The sequence below is a fragment of the Musa acuminata genome, chromosome BXJ1-9 (genome assembly GCF_036884655.1).
Source record: "Musa acuminata AAA Group cultivar baxijiao chromosome BXJ1-9, Cavendish_Baxijiao_AAA, whole genome shotgun sequence".
NCBI lineage: Eukaryota > Viridiplantae > Streptophyta > Magnoliopsida > Zingiberales > Musaceae > Musa > Musa acuminata.
The window spans coordinates 7,216,092-7,232,035 of record NC_088335.1 but is presented as its reverse complement, the minus strand read 5'-3'; the positions used below and the strand labels follow the sequence as shown (position 1 = coordinate 7,232,035).

General features: G+C 37.3%; 3 protein-coding genes across 7 annotated transcripts; 1 reads left to right on the top strand and 2 right to left on the bottom strand.

Annotated features, from left to right (window-relative positions):
* Nucleotides 1-228: 228 nt before the first annotated feature.
* LOC135592866 (protein WVD2-like 3) lies at nt 229-5,600 on the bottom strand. The gene is made up of 6 exons (XM_065082570.1): nt 5,450-5,600; nt 4,201-4,286; nt 4,021-4,120; nt 3,868-3,939; nt 1,553-1,663; nt 229-655 (listed from the first exon to the last, which is right to left on the bottom strand). The coding sequence occupies exons 2-6, from the start codon at nt 4,260-4,262 to the stop codon at nt 404-406; spliced, it is 597 nt and encodes a 198-aa protein (XP_064938642.1). The 5' UTR covers nt 4,263-4,286; nt 5,450-5,600; the 3' UTR covers nt 229-403.
* Nucleotides 5,601-8,996: 3,396 nt separating this feature from the next.
* Nucleotides 8,997-12,040, bottom strand: LOC103997577 (probable WRKY transcription factor 21). 5 transcript variants are annotated; one of them, XM_009418840.3, is made up of 4 exons: nt 11,903-12,040; nt 10,627-11,453; nt 10,414-10,539; nt 8,997-9,753 (listed from the first exon to the last, which is right to left on the bottom strand). In XM_009418840.3, exons 2-4 carry the CDS (start codon nt 11,379-11,381, stop codon nt 9,609-9,611), a joined length of 1,026 nt encoding a protein of 341 aa, XP_009417115.2. In that variant the 5' UTR covers nt 11,382-11,453; nt 11,903-12,040; the 3' UTR covers nt 8,997-9,608. The 5 variants fall into 5 exon arrangements, with proteins under 5 accessions (XP_009417115.2, XP_064938641.1, XP_009417116.2 ...); XM_065082569.1 differs by having other exon boundaries at nt 10,627-11,458; nt 11,903-12,000; XM_009418841.3 differs by having other exon boundaries at nt 10,627-11,573; nt 11,685-11,997.
* Nucleotides 12,041-14,344: 2,304 nt separating this feature from the next.
* Nucleotides 14,345-15,789, top strand: LOC135582890 (horcolin-like). The gene is made up of 3 exons (XM_065082567.1): nt 14,345-14,499; nt 14,645-14,833; nt 15,366-15,789. The coding sequence occupies exons 1-3, from the start codon at nt 14,401-14,403 to the stop codon at nt 15,600-15,602; spliced, it is 525 nt and encodes a 174-aa protein (XP_064938639.1). The 5' UTR covers nt 14,345-14,400; the 3' UTR covers nt 15,603-15,789.
* The last annotated feature ends 155 nt before the right edge of the window (nt 15,790-15,944 follow it).

Genomic DNA, 15,944 nt, shown 5'->3' with positions numbered 1-15,944 from the left:
CTCATGAAGAGCCGATGAAAAGTCGGCTCCTATAGTTCACATGAATATGGGTAGTGTTCATAAAGCATGAAAAGATCAGTAGATAAACTCATCAGAAACTTGAACATTTATGCTGCAGCATTTCTTGATTGAGCTCAGCAGATAAATGGGTGACTAATTAGACAAAGTCAAGGAAACACTCAGCAAATGGTATCATTTAAAGATTCAAAGAGTTGAAGCTTTGTGAACTCAGAATTCATGGTTCTCATAAATTATCATAACCAGGAAGACAGTAGCAAGTCAAACAAAATCACATCATGTGTACACGTTAGAGAATTTACAGCATCAGATATCAGTAAGCAAAAACAAACCGTGACTCAGTTGCAAGGCTAAAGTAAAGCTTAGAAGCATGTAAACGCACATTTCACATCTGCACAGTGACTCCGGCACTTGCCCGATTTGTTGCAACTGCAAGAGACTTGGATTTGAGCCCTTCTTTGCCCTTTATGTTCTCCGGACTGTTCTGCAACTTTTTTGTGGCTTCCCTGTTGGTACCCAGACTGTGACGATGAAACCGTCCACATCCTCCATTGCAGTTATCCTCTTCGGTTGTCTTAGCGTCGCCATAGCTTTTTCTTCGAGTGAGATTAGGTGATTTTGCACGAGTAGGAGGTACCTTTTGTACAAAAAGAAGATTGGCGTAACTAATGCAGAAGCAAGCACGTATAAGTAATAATTTAAGCATAAGAGAGCAATCAAGTGGAAGGGACTACAGCCACCGGCCAGGCAACAAAAAAGGTTGGATGAGAAGTTGAGGACCTTGGAATACAATGCCTTATGCATGATGAAAGAAGAAGAGATGCACTAAAAGTTTTACTTGGAGAATATATTGTGTAGCAATCACCACGTTCAACTACCTTTTCTTTTAAGTTAGGACCTACAAATTTTCCCCTTATTGTTGCGTCTGTATCTTGGAATCACTACAATATAAGATAATTATTTGCAACTAAAAACAGCATAAGAACCATCTAAAAGAAAGTATGTTCACTAAAGAGATGACTACAAGAAAGATTCATTTTGCTAGGAACTTTACGTGAAACATCTAATTCTTGTAAATTGAATGAATAACTTGAAAAAAATTTTAACACAAGTTAATCCGCAAGGAAACATTCTTCTCAACTATAGTTGTTTTTTCTATGTGCATGTGTAATTATGCTTAAATGGTAAATCTAAGGCAGCAAAGCATATAACTTGTTCATCATTTGCAAGACATGCATCATTGAGTATGAAACTTTAAGTAATTAATAAAGCACTCCTGACACACGTTATTTATAATAAATACACAAAACAACTGCTTAGTTCCGCTCAGATAAAATGTTATGTCTCATAAGCAATGAAATTAACCTGAACAATATAAAATTGCAAAAAATATTTGCTGAACTTCAGTCACTAGCAAAATGAAAATTTTCATTGAAACACTTAGCATCTGAGTACCATCCATGCCTTTTACCAATTTTGGTTTACTAGAAAAGTTGAATTACAAGTGCATTAAGTGCAAACTTAGGGTAAATACCTTCTTTAGTTCAATCTTAGGCGGAGGACCCTCACGGTAGAAGCTAGGCATTGGGTTTGCTTTAAAGATCAAGCTCTTCCTTAGTTTTCTCAGAGCTGCCTCTTGCTCTTCCTAGAAAACGTAGCAAGTTTAAATTTTAGCAGAAACCAAACCAGGCATTTTCCATAAGCCTTTTTTTAGACTAGGAGTTATTCACAAAAATGTCTTGAAGGAGAATCATTTTAAATTCACAAACCTATGAAAAATATTCTGGTTCTAACACAAGTATAAGACGACATACATATGCTTTTCTAAAAATAATCTTCCATAAAACAAAGATAAAATTCATGAGTAGGTGGGGGATTCAAACAAAATCAATTTACTATGATATGAAGAACGGACAACATAAAAAAGTTCTAGCAGTTATAATAGTCAAGATTTTATTTGGATAAACCTCTTAATTTAAAATTAAATATTTTCTTTCTCAAAACTTCGAAAAGTGTTCCACATCAACTTTGCCTCTTTGCTCTGGTCCACTAAGCCCCTACACATGTTATGAAGCCTCATCAAGTTGACTTTCCCAGAACAACCTATTTAATCTAAAAGCATACTCCGCTAGTATGGCTGTCAACTGCCTCAACACTGATACAGCTTATCCAAATTTACATATTGTGGGCATCACCATCATTAAAAATTGATAGACACTAGTCAAAATGTCACAAAAGCAGTTCCAATATGAACATACTAATGTGTTTTTTTTCTCAAGGTGAATTATATTATTCAACAATGTCACTGATTTTTTCTTGACAATCTAAGACAAATAAGAGAATCACCAAGCATTATTTTCGGGGCATGGATATATGATGGGTTTACATTTTTGTTTTATTCACATTAAGCATATTGCATTTTAATAACATGACTGATTGGAAATAGATGCATGAATCAGTTTCGTGGCTTGTAAGGATTATAAACTAATGTTACTGTATCAGGCATCAAGCATAAGCCAAAAGTTGAGCAACCACGAAAATAAAATTTACGAGGACTGGTTGTGTATCATTGAGTCATTGACTTCATCTCACTACAAAAAACTTGTGATAAATCAATTACTCAAGTGCCAAGCAGGTGAGCTACGGTCGAGCCATGCTGCAAAGATATTTGCTCAATGATATAGATGTTCTGCTTCAAAAACAGAATATAGGGTACATATGCAGAATAAAAATGTGGGTTTTATTTTGCAATGAAGAGAAGGAGAGGTCAAAGAAATCATTTGTATAGTTAATAGCAGTGGCAACAAGTTCTGTAGATCAGAGAAATAGATTCTAGTTCTTTACAGTAAGTATCTAATTTTGAATTGTACAAGTGATCAATTAGCATGCTTATTGGAGCATCATGCAAGACTTGTCAAGTTAATACTGGAGAAAGTTTAAACAAGTTTATTTATCATTTTCATATAGTTAGGACCTTCTCATAACTCATCTGTATGGTTTATAGGAAAGGCTAATTTTGTATATCAGAAACGTAAATATTGGTTCTTACAGGAATATCTAATAATTTCCTATAATTTTATGAAAATTTGCACAAGTGATCAACTAGTATGTTTATAGAAGTATTACATTAGACTTCTTATACTACTGGCAGAGGAAATCAAATGACTCTAAGTAATAATTTGTGAAAAATATGAACTGTAATGCCCAAACTACGTGAGGTGTTCGCAAAACATAAAATAAATGTATAATAATGAGCTGACAACCACAAAATGATGATGGCATTAATAACAGAGCGTGGCTGATGAGCTCTAAACATGATCTTTCGCCAATACAAAAATGTGAAAAAGCAGCTGGCATTGCTGCAGACAACCATTAGCGCAAAGTGTTTGTATAATGCTGCAAAGTCCAATTATAGAAGACATTGCAATGTACTTATGCCAATCCTGGAATGCAAAAGACCGAAATGCAGTCAATGGAAACAGGGGGATAGAATATAAAGAAACCACAGCACGGTACTCTTGTGAAAAATACAAGTAATGTAAATCGGTTTTTTTGAAAAAAAAAAAAGAAAAGAAAAGGGAATCTGCACAACCACAACAAGAACATTATAATTAGCCTGAAATATTACAATGGTATATGGGATAATCCCCAATAACAAAGCGTTGTATCAACTAAAATCCAGCTTTAGTATTTATTTCATAATTATTTTTTAGTTTGTAATAATTAATGCTCTGTTTTTACATATCCAAGTAAATCCATGTTAAACATATTCTGAGATGGACATGATACCACAAAGATTAACTTGTCCTGTACCATTACTGAGGAGATCGATAGAAGCCAGAAACATACCCTTAGTCTAGCTTCAGACTGGATTTTCTCAGCTTCCAGAGCCTGGTGCTTCTGTTCTAATTTAAAGTAGAACTAAGCACAAGAGAAAAAGAAGGGATTAAATTCAGCAGATTAAGATGTTGACAAATTGCATTTGACAGACAGAGATAATACCTCCTTCCGCTTTTCTGCACGCTCACTGCATCGGAAAGCAGGGGCAGTAGCAGTTGCCACAGTTGTCCCGCCTTTGAAAGTTCTTATGGATAGTGCAGTACTATGAAATAGTTAAGGATAATCTAACATGGGACCATATGAAGATAGACATAATAAGAAATAAAAGTAGATGAAGGATACGAAGCAACAGAGTAAGAATCCTCGTTATCCAGGGGCATTGAGTTATCAGGTTGCAAAGGCATCCTAGATGTGAGAGGCGAGTTATACTGCGATACATTTCAAACCACCATGAATATTTCCTAGATACACCAATCTTCAGGTTGTCCAAAGTACACCTCAAACAGAAAATAAAATTCTCTCAAGCACACTCACCAATTATTAAAAAATAGATATCATATTTGCGATCCTTCTAAAATCATTCAAAGGTTTATGCAATGTGCACCATGAAAAGTTCTTTTCTTTTTAAACGTTTCAAACCAACGATTGCGAGTAGATAAAAATACAAGGCTTCCAAAAGAAAAAAAGGAATTCATCAGAGCAAAATCAAGGTGCAACATGTCATCAACAGGATCAGACCATAGAAGCCAGATAGAACATGCCAAATATATAAAACCATCTTGTGAACTGCTTAGTAGGGAACAAACCACAAATAAGATGTATGCAAATTCCATGAATTTCAAACGAGCAGGCATTAAATCTTAAAAAAATCATTTTTTTTCATATAATTCATCAAGATGATGATTTACTGAATCGTTTTCTTTTCACTTTCATGCCTCGGAACTCCATAAAATTTAGCATTTTCTTCTTCTATAATAGTTCATCTGACAAAAAAGATCAGACCAATCAGAGGATCTGATTATTAAAGAAAAATCTTCGTAGAACAAGAAATAAACATCAGCAATGGAGGACAGCATTTACGCAAATAAAGCTCCTGAGGGTTATGACGCAACACATGATCACATACTAATTGAAACTGCGAGAAAGAGACAAACATAGGAAAGAATCAAGCGTAAGTGACGACGCATTCATCCATTCTCTTGAGATAGAAGCAATGCGCAAACTGCTCGCCCTATTAGACCCAAAAAGGAGCACTTTTTTAATGAAGGCACGAACAACAGAATACCAAAGCCAGAGAAGTGGAAGGAAAAGAAAACAGTATCTTCAACCATTTAAATCAGCACCCAAAAAATGCATCAAAACCATTTGGCGCGGAAGCAGAAACCGCATTAGCCCACGATCTCAAAATGCCGATCTGAAAAGATCAGAAAAGGCTCAATAGAGAAGAAATTAGATAAAATCCCAACAACAAACGCGAGATCCTAAGCGTTAGCCGATCATCCTCTGTGTTTGGACCCCTCAAGCATTCGATTCAGAACAAGAAAGAAGTCAAACCCCAAACGAGAAAGAAGGAAAGGAAAGGAAACATTGCCTTGGACTCTCGCGTTCGTTAGGTCGTCCTGATCCTTACCCTTCCTCCTCCGTCTCCGCCCTCGTCTCCTCTCAGGAGGGGCGGGGGACGCCGAGCTCTGCGAACCTATTTATCGCGGCCTTAATTCATGACGCCGTCAGCTAACGGCGATGCGATCCAAATCTCGCGAGTTGTGCGTTCGAGTCGTTCGCAGGTAACGCGGGCCCCTCGTCATGTCGGGGATGGTAAGGTTACCTGCACGGGCGTCGGTGATGGGACCCCCGTATAGTCCGCCAAAAACCGGACAAACTCAACAATGCTTTCCCACGCCATTATGTAAACCCAGAAATCAACCTTCACTACTATTGGACAGCAGAATGGGCCACCGTATGCTTTGCTGTCATTTCGGATCATAAATTATGGGTACAAAACTCGTAGCAGTTTTAATGTACGTTACCTCCTGTTCTAACGTTACATAGAAACCGTTATAATCTGTTGCATTAATGCGTTTGTAACAATCATCCATCATATTAATACAATATCGACCTCAGGCTTTGATTGACTTGAGAATAATTGTATCACATTTTGTGTCATCATACATCTTTCTTTTAAGTTATAATGATAGGTTTTTACAGTGAGTATATGAAGGGGAAAATATTGTAAATGTATATCATCACAATTTTAGAGGTGACATTCATGTCTCATGTTCCTTTGACCCAAAAGAAAGATATCATGATCATTATCCTCTCTCTCTCTCTCTCTCTCTCTCTCTCTCTCTCTCTCTTTATAGTATGCTACTTTTAGGGTGGAGAAAAGTGTTGTTGGGGTGCAAGAGAAATATCATGTCGGGTGTGGGGAGGGAGAGATTGTTACGTTTAATTGGATGAGGTCTTGTTAGGGTGCATGAGGAGATTATGATGTCCATGTCAGAAGGGACAACATTAGGTTGATATGGATTTCCCTATATAATTATTTTTTTTATTTTTCTCATTTACCAATAGTTTAGACAAATTAAGATCGGATTAGGATGTCATGTACATTGTTTAGGTGCGTTAATGATATGCTACCAAGCATGATCCATGCACGTAGGTTTGTCATCTCCATTGGCACTTAGTCCCTTTGAGATTTGTGCAAGGCCGATAGGGTTAAGTTTTTTGTTTGAGTAAAAATATTATTATTTAGTTATTCTAATAAAAATATTATTATTTAATTATTATGAAAGGTATCAACTTAGCTGATTATTTTAAATATTATTATAAAATATTGGTCAAAGGTGATTATTTTAAGTTTTTATGGGAAGTTTTATGCTGATACTAAATAAAACTTTATGATTTTAGATGGAAAGTTTGCTTTTGGAGACATTGACTAATCTTTTACACACTATTCCCTTTTAAATTATTATCAACCAAAACACATTATTAACATGAAAGCTGAATTTTATGACTTTTACAAATCATTTTTTTTTTGTTTTATGTAACTAAATATTTTAATTTTTTAACTATTAATCCCAGTAACTCTCAGAATTCAGCATTCCATATTCCTATATCATTAAAACAAATCATTTTTTATTCTATTCCTGGTTTAAATAATCCTAATTATTAACATAAATTACGGTTCATTTTAACCATTAGAATATCTCCTCAGAGACAACTCTTCAGCCCAACAATGATTTATATGGGCTGGGCTGGGCTTTTCCCATAGTTGGGCTTGGGCTGAAATGTTCATGACGGAAGTTGAGGTACATATATATGGCAGCATAAACTATTTCATTATGTTCATTACATCAGGTTTGAATTCAATAAAATTCATCAGTGAATTGCCAGATTTATTCATTTAAATACAAAATAAAAAAATTTGATTCAAGAGAAAAATAAATCAAATAAGTATAATAATTCATCAAATTATTTGTTGATGTGAGAAGGGGATTGTGGTCATTGCTAACTTCACCAACAAAAGAATCATGCACAACTCGAAAGCTTAGTTAAAAGCATTCATTAAATTTTGTTGTGATCTTGGTCAATTCATTGATCACATCAATGTTTTTATGACTCAAATGAGCAACAAAGATGTACCATAGAATCAAGTAACAAGATTGCTTGCATCACCCTGAAATGTTCTTGCTTAGTGAACAATTTGAGGCCTAACATAGCCACATAATTTGACTCTCTAGATTAGATTTCGGTGGAATCACTTGCAGTGTCCACAAAGTCATCATTACTATAAGGTCAAAAAGGCATGTAGATTTGTCATCTTCTCATTTGTTATTCATGGATGCTAGTTTATGCCCATCATAATCTTACGAAAGACCACAATAATAGATCAAGACAACTCAATTATTATATGTGAAGCATCCAGTTGATGGAGGTTTCTTAGAGCTAAGTAAAGAATTTGTGATAAGAATCAAACTTAGTTTAATCTAACCCTCTTTCTTCCACCTGAGAACTTCCTAGGTAGGGTTCTTGTCAATAGATTGTAGTTAGGAGAAGGCCAACTTTTGTCACATTCATTATTATCTCCATTAAAAACTATATATTTTTCCTTGCACACTTGTCATTGTTTAGGGCAAAGAGGATGAACATGCTTGCTTACAACCCCAAAAAGCAAAAGGTTGTCAGGTTGGCTTGCTAGTAATTATGTTCTTTGATTCTTAGTTGATTAGCAAGCCATTATGTTCTTTGATTCTTAGATGATTGATCTTCATTATGTTTTGATACTGTGTTTTTTTTTTTTGACAAAAATCCACCATCCTCTAATTCTTTATTTTTTCTTATTAATGTCATTGTATCTAAAACCTCAAAATCAATTGATAAGACATTTTATACTTTTATATTCTTAACACTTTTCCTATATATAGGTGTCAGATAGCTAAATTTTTTTCAAGATATATATATATATATATATATATATATATATATATATATATATATTTGTACATTAAACAAATATATGTCATCAAGTCTTTCTTCTGTGATGTTTTGCTCCTTTCGTGTTTTCTACTAAAAGACAGCAAATTCTTAAGCTGGAAGGGTGGCTTATGAATATAGTATACGAGGAGAATGGAAGTTGGCAGACAGTGGATGGCAATGTCAGGCCACCAACAAATATAGTTTGTCCCATTTCACTGAAAAGTCTGCTTCCAGATGATTCAGGGGTTTCTCCATGTACATTTCACATCTTTTTCTGAAGCATTCATTAGATATCACTTCCCATGGATCATAGCAGGACTTCCATGTTTTCACATCAAACCAAAGTGGGTGATAGTGGAAGAGCAAGTGGAATCCTCTGCTTGGATTTTTAGCACTTTCGGCAGCCTCTATTTGTCCAGATATCTTCCATTTAGTGAGCTGAGGTAATGAATCATATAATGATTTATTCCAATGTAACTGCACCCACTTCCACATTCAAAAGCATGTTGTAATCTGCACATTGTTTAAGATCATCAAGAGCCCAACCATCATCAATTGAAATAAGAGAGAAAAGCTGTGAATTGACTGTGTTTTCATGTCAGCAGTGAAGAATTACCAACACAATTCAGTAAGCAGAGCAAACACTGCAAGAAGAATCCAAGTGAAGTAAGCATATTTGTGGTACTGATAAAGAGCTGTGATACAAGGAATACATGACATCTCAGAAGACAACAATGAAAGAGGTTTCATGGCAGTTTCAGACTGCAGAGAAGCACTTCACTACAGAGACATGAACACAAGTACTGGCATAACCTTGTCTTTGGCCACAACAGAAGTGGTGGACAAGACAACATGCAGGCAAGCAGACACCGGAGGAGCAAGACTGGAAGCTACTCACGAAATCCACTGCTACCCTCCAAGACTGCATAATCTCCATTTTGAATTTTGCGAGTTTGTTCAACTCTACTTTGATGAACTCATTGCCATGAATGATTCAGACCTTTCCATATGAGATAGCTTCCATATGATACATATAAGAGAAATGCTTCCAATTAACAGCTCCCCATTTCTTGAGCACTGTTAGAGTAACATTTATACAGGACAGTTCCGGGAAAATCAGTTTGTAATTTCCCTCCGACTTACAAAAAGATGCTCGACCTTTGAGAAACTCATGTTCTGACCACTTGAAGAGGTGGCACAATCACCCCAAAAGGAGGGGTGATATGTTAGATGATCGGCGGATGGGCTTGCTAATGATGAAATCTCTAAGCCCTCTATGTCTGAGCAGACTGGGTAAGCAGCTTGGCATGGTTGTGCTCGCCTTCATAAGTAACAATGAGCATCGTGGGGTCTTCCAAGCACCTTTCGACATGCTTCCTTGCAGGGCAGCCCCTCATGCTGCTGCACTTGTAGTACCCCCTGCATTATATTTTACATGAATTCTTCCTTTCATAGATAAAATTCAATCGTAAGAAATAACAAAATGAAAGATCTAGTGACTTTCAGATATTAGAAACTAAGCCAAGAATTTCACAAAGAATTTAAGGAGTAAATTACATGAATTTTTTAAAATATTATCATTATTGTGCTTAATGCTTTCTTGGTTACACACTATGTTCCTTCCACCACTTCAAACAAGACAATACCAAATACAAAGATAAGCAGAAGAAGCTGTTACTTCCCAAAAACCAGCAAGATTAACAATATTGGCAAGAAAAATGTTTGTGTATTTTAACAAAAGCACAGCTGAATCTAATTTTTGATTCCACTGTTCTTTTATGAAAATTGGTAACTAATGTCGAACGTAGCCAATAAATTGGATTTAAAGAGAATATCGAGATAATTTAGCCCCAATTTATTAGTCTTCCAAGGTGCTGTTGACATTCAGTGAAAAGTTATCACAGTGGTGTGCTTGGGCATTCTTTGAATGTGCTGCACATAGAAAAAAAATTCGAGCAGCATAAATAGAGATACCATATTACCAATAAGTATGGGCACAGTCTTGACCATCCAGATATTCACAGCAATTCAGAGAATATTTACATGGAGATTGGCATGAGGATTTTAGTCATAAGGTACCTGGGATGAGGAGAGCCCTTGATTGGTTTTTGCCCATACTTCCTCCAAGAGTACTCATCGGGAGGAATGTCAGCCAGTTTATTACTGATAGCAGGCACCTTAATGGATCTCTTCACTCTCAGCTTCCTAGAGGTAATACAAGTAACAAAGATCACATATAATGCAAAGAACAACAGTTCCAGCACTGAATGAAGATAACATATATGACCTCACCTCCTCTTTGAGCAATGACACCGGCCGCTTGTTGCACATTTGCCATTCCCATCCTCCCCTCTACATACACACCTCCTCTTGGGAGGAGGATGCAGGTTAACCGGATCAGATGATGCTGGTCCACCAATCAAATGGAACGATTTTCCATCAAAGCTGGCCACACTCCCGTCCATGCTTAGCGACGACAAGAAGGACCTAGCCGTCGATGCAGATGGCGTATGGCTGGAGCTCTCAAACTTGAGGTTTATGGTACTGTGACTCCTCCGAAACATGTCAGCCTGAAGCTTCATCTGCTGATGAAGCTGAAACCTTGGATCATTCTGCTGATGGAGCTGAAGAAACTGGCACTGGCTTGAGGGCGAAGCCTGTGACCCAAATTGGTTCTCAAGAAGGCTCCTTTGAGTGATTTGGAGTGGGTTTCTAGAACTTGACTCCAAAACTACTTGTCTGTTCTCTAAAATATTTCTCTGGAGGAGATGGGGTGGGTTGGGACTACGATCCATCTTGGACACTAGCTGATTATCTGAGAAGAGATTATGGTTGGAGGATGATTGGACTTTATTGACAATCCTAACTCTTCCATGACCAGAACTGTTGCTGAGCAAAGACACCACTCTCTTAAATCTTGAAACAGCATCCCCTGTTTCTGCCAACAGGATTGTAGACTGGACTTGATCTTGAGACTGGGAGAGAAGGTTCAAAACTCTGTGGCAGCTCTCCACTGCAGCTCTATGAGCTTTCTCCACCTCCTCCATCTCAAAACCACAGCTCAAAATCACCCTAAAAATCTCATGTATTTGGAACCAAGGGCATCTGAGAAGTCCCAACTGCACTTCATCAGAAGGATCTAAAGATTACCAGTAGGAACAAAAATTGGATTTTGACGAGGGTGTCGCTTGCTTTCTCACAAGAGAAAGAAGAGTTCTTAAAAGATGGAAAGCATTATACTGCGGATGAAATTGAAGAAAATGCATTAAGCATCAAACAACCAACCAAGAAAAAGCTCCAAACAAAAAAAGAAACAAGGAGACGAAAGGCAGCAAATTTAAGCTCGGAACCTGGTTTCAGCAGGCAGATCTTCCAAAAACCAGTCTAACAAAAGACTCATCAAGATCATATTTTGACCATCGATTCGGCCTCAAAACATCAGAAAAGCAGCTCGTTCAAATCGATGGAACGGATTTCGATGAAAGGTGACCCGGAAATCTAGCCGAGTGAATCAAATCCACCACGGCAAGGAAACGGGCGGATAAGAGGGGGGCATGAGAGAGCTGACCTTGGACTTGGGAAAGTGGCGGGGAAGAACCCTAGAGTGTTGGTCTTCCTATGGCGTCCGTGGGATTGGAAGGCGTGAGGGAAACAACATGAGCCGCGTTGGAATTTTCCTCCGCCTCCTCCTCCACTTTAGTACTTTAATACCCGACCGCGAGGACTAAAGTGTTAAAACTTGGAAATATAGGAGGCGCATTATAATTTAGAGCATGAGTATTTTTATGCGTTTCAGTCCCTTTATTTATATATTATTTAATTTCTCACCACCCACGTATTAAGTGGAAACGTAGTGAACATATACTCCAGATCCGTACACCCAAATTCGTACCCGTGTAGTGATTGCCTAGCACAAGTGGAACCCAGAAATGATGGACCCGCTTCTCACCACATATTATATATTCATTAGAAGTAATATTTTAAAATTAATGCCCATTTAAATTAGTGTATTTTATTGATATACTGTTTTATGATATTAAATAATTTAGTTAAAATTGATGTTGTGGCAACAATGCAACACAACAGCACTTAAATAACAAGTTGCAACTCCATCCTTTCTTTCTTTATATATAGCACAAATTTAAAATTAAATTATTTTTTTTCTAATTTTTACTATCATGTTTAGTTATACATAAGCATATATTCTTCTATACACCTTACTGAAAAATCATCAATTCATATAATTGTAGTTCCACCCATAATTGTTTTTAATCATATCAATTATTTCTAGCACATAAATCCTTGTCAATATGATCATTAATACTCCTATTATATATATTATATATATATGCTGTAAATTTAAAGCTCAAGTGATCTTAGTTTGAAGCCTAATGTACTTTGGCATTGCATAAAGTCAATGGAGCAGTTTTCGATGAACCAAAAATAAAAGAAAGAAAGAAAGAAAAAGAAGAAGATTCCCTTAAGCAACTTTGACGAGATGATCGAGAGGTGGCTCGGAATCCAAGCATCGGAGATGATTATGTCGGACAATAATCTAGATGCCAATTATATTTGACATCGTTTTAGATGAAATGATGGCATTCGTCAAAAGATCTTGGGATTTGAAAGGTCAAAGTTAGGTCGACGAATTTGGAAAGCCTTGGTGTCTTTTCCAACCTTGCAATTAGTTCTTGTTCATGCTTCAATTATTGAGCAATGACATGCATGTGACTTTGAGAATGAATGGTGAACAAAGGCATGTCTGATTGGTAATTGGGAATGGCCAAACATCTTATGTGTTTCAATCTTATCTAGTGTTTGAGTATGATGAGGGAAAATTAGTGGTCCCTCGATTGCACCATTAGAAAATGATTGGTGGACTACATAACAATGACTTGATAGGTCATTTATCAAGAGATTCTGATGTTGCTGCAGTTTAATTACTTGCAAAATTTCTTAGAAAAAAGATTGGTTTCTAAGCTTGTCAAATAGAAGGATGACATATTTAGATCATCTTGAAATGTTTGTAAAGACTGCTGATGTGATGATCATAAGCAACTCTTCCTCCACTGTTGCAGTAGCATCCCACCCTTTCATCAAACTTCTTCTGGCATGTCTCTCGGTTTGAATGAAGCATTTCAACGTTTGCTAAAGATTTACTCGTTGATACTGATTATTAGTATCACTATCATTTCTGGAAAAGGAAAACAAGTATCAGTTCCCATCATCTTTATGAACTCAATCATGATGATGATGAGGCCCATGAGCTGATCAAATGTCAAACTTTGAAGCTCCTCATCTTTATCCTGACTTCATTGCACACGCCAAGTTGTCTGTGCTTACTGTTCATCTTCATACCCCACGCTGACCTTTTTTCTTATTGTAGCATCTGTTATCTCACTCACATTTCCTTTCATATGCATAAATCTGTGAGATATGAATCCTGATACATTATGAAACCTAGCAAGTCGATACCACAACTATCCAAAATCATCCACCTAATAAAGAGGGGACAAATGCCTTGGAAAATACTGCAAAACATCTTCTCCAGGTAAACTTTTCATCATCTTCTTCGGGAGGAATATGAGCAAACACTTGCCCTATCTGCAACCTCGTCAGGTCCTCGTCAGACAAGATTAGCTTCTGTGTGCAGGCAGCTGGATTTTGAAAAGCTTCGATCGTTTCCGGCATGCAACCCTATGGTCAACCTGCATGCTGGCGGCCTACAACTTTTCTTTCATGTAGCAAAGTTAGGCGGAGCAACCTTACTGGTCAATGGGTAATTAATTATCTATATCTTACATCTGATATGTGATAATTTCGTGAATCATTCTACTTAAAACACTTCAAAGAAATTAACTCCAAACCGATAAAGATCGAGAAGTTGATTTGAATACTGTTGTTCTGTATCCATCTCTTCTTCTTCCTCTATGTAGTGCTTACCAAGTAAGAGAATGTGCAAGCATCCATAGATTGATCCTAACACGTAAGACGAATACCTACTCGGTCATGGTCAATCCTGACACGTAAGACTAGCACGCATCCATCACGTGTTGACGTGTGCAGATGTGCGTGTCCGTATCTATAAATACCTCCGTCCCTCCTCGGGGAGAGGGTGTGCAACAATACCATCTTCTTACAGTCAGAAATCCACATCTGCTAATGGTGAGAAGCTCTGCTATGCTTCCATGTCCTTTTTCCCTTCTCTTTTTCTCTAAATTAGCCAATATTATGTTGTTTTATCCACTCAAAATTGGGTCGATAGTAATTGTTCTGTGTTGTACGTGCATACGTGCATGCATGCATGCAGGCTGGAGCGATCAAGGTCGGGACGTGGGGCGGGAATGGAGGGTCCGAGTGGGACATGGGCCCTGCTTACCGCATCGACAGCGTCAAGATTAACGCTGGGGACATCATCGACGCGATCGAGATCACCTTCACCCGTTATGGGTTGACCGAGACCCAACACTACGGTGGAACGGGTGGCGAACCCCATGAGGTATAAATACCGTGTTCGTCTTCGTAGTCGTCGTTATCTTCTTCTTCCCTCGTGTTATCGATTTGATATATGTCTGTTCTTGATTCTGGTAATCAATCTCAGACTCTTCATGGTTGATCTATGTGTTCTTCTCCCATTTTTGTGTGTGTTCTTCTTTCTTTATATTCTGAATCTGAACCCTAATATTGCCTCCTATATATCTGCCCTTGATTCCGTCAAACAAGCTCAGAAGCTTCGTGGCTGACATGATCACGAGTAGAACAAGTTCATTCTCAACAGAACACACAGTAAAAATCGAATCGAGCTATGGCAAATTCATATATACACATCTTCCAATCTTGCTAGCTAATTTGTTCTTCTCCATTTTTCTGTGCTCTTTGTTGACATGGATTGCACTCAACTTAGAAATTAATCTACACGCCATAATTGATGATGAGAAAAGAAGAAGAAGAAGAAAAAACGAAGGAAATGAGTTCCAAAATATGATCTCTTCATCAATAGCTTCGGCCTCAACGAGTCTTTGCTTTTGCAGATCGCTTTCGAGGATGGAGAATACATTATGTCGATGGAGGGACATGTGGTTGACTACTATGGGTTGACCATCATAGGGAAACTTACTCTAACTACCAACAGGAGAACCTTCGGCCCGTTTGGAGCGTACGAGGGAACTCCCTTCTCCCTTCCTGTCGCGGAGGGTAAGATTGCAGGGTTCTTTGGACGTGCTGGTTCTTTCATAGATGCAATTGGGGTTTACTTGATGCCCAACTAGAAGAAGAAGAAGGGTTCCCAACAGTCGGATGCTCCAATGAACAAGGATTGCTGTTTGCTTGCTATGTGTGTGTGTGTGTGTGTGGATGCTACAATAAATGATTTGGATGCTCCGATAAGTCCTAAGTATTGTAATAAATAAGTTGGATGTTTCTTTAAATAAAATTATTATTGTGTCCTTTGATAAATGTCATCCTCTTTAATGGTCTATGTCTGTATGTATACATATATATACATGTATATATGTATACATATATTAGTGTGTGTGTTTTGATGGTCTCTCAAAAGACTTCAGCATGGCCAGCTTTTGGTTTTAGATAAGAGTTGCATCATCAACCATAAT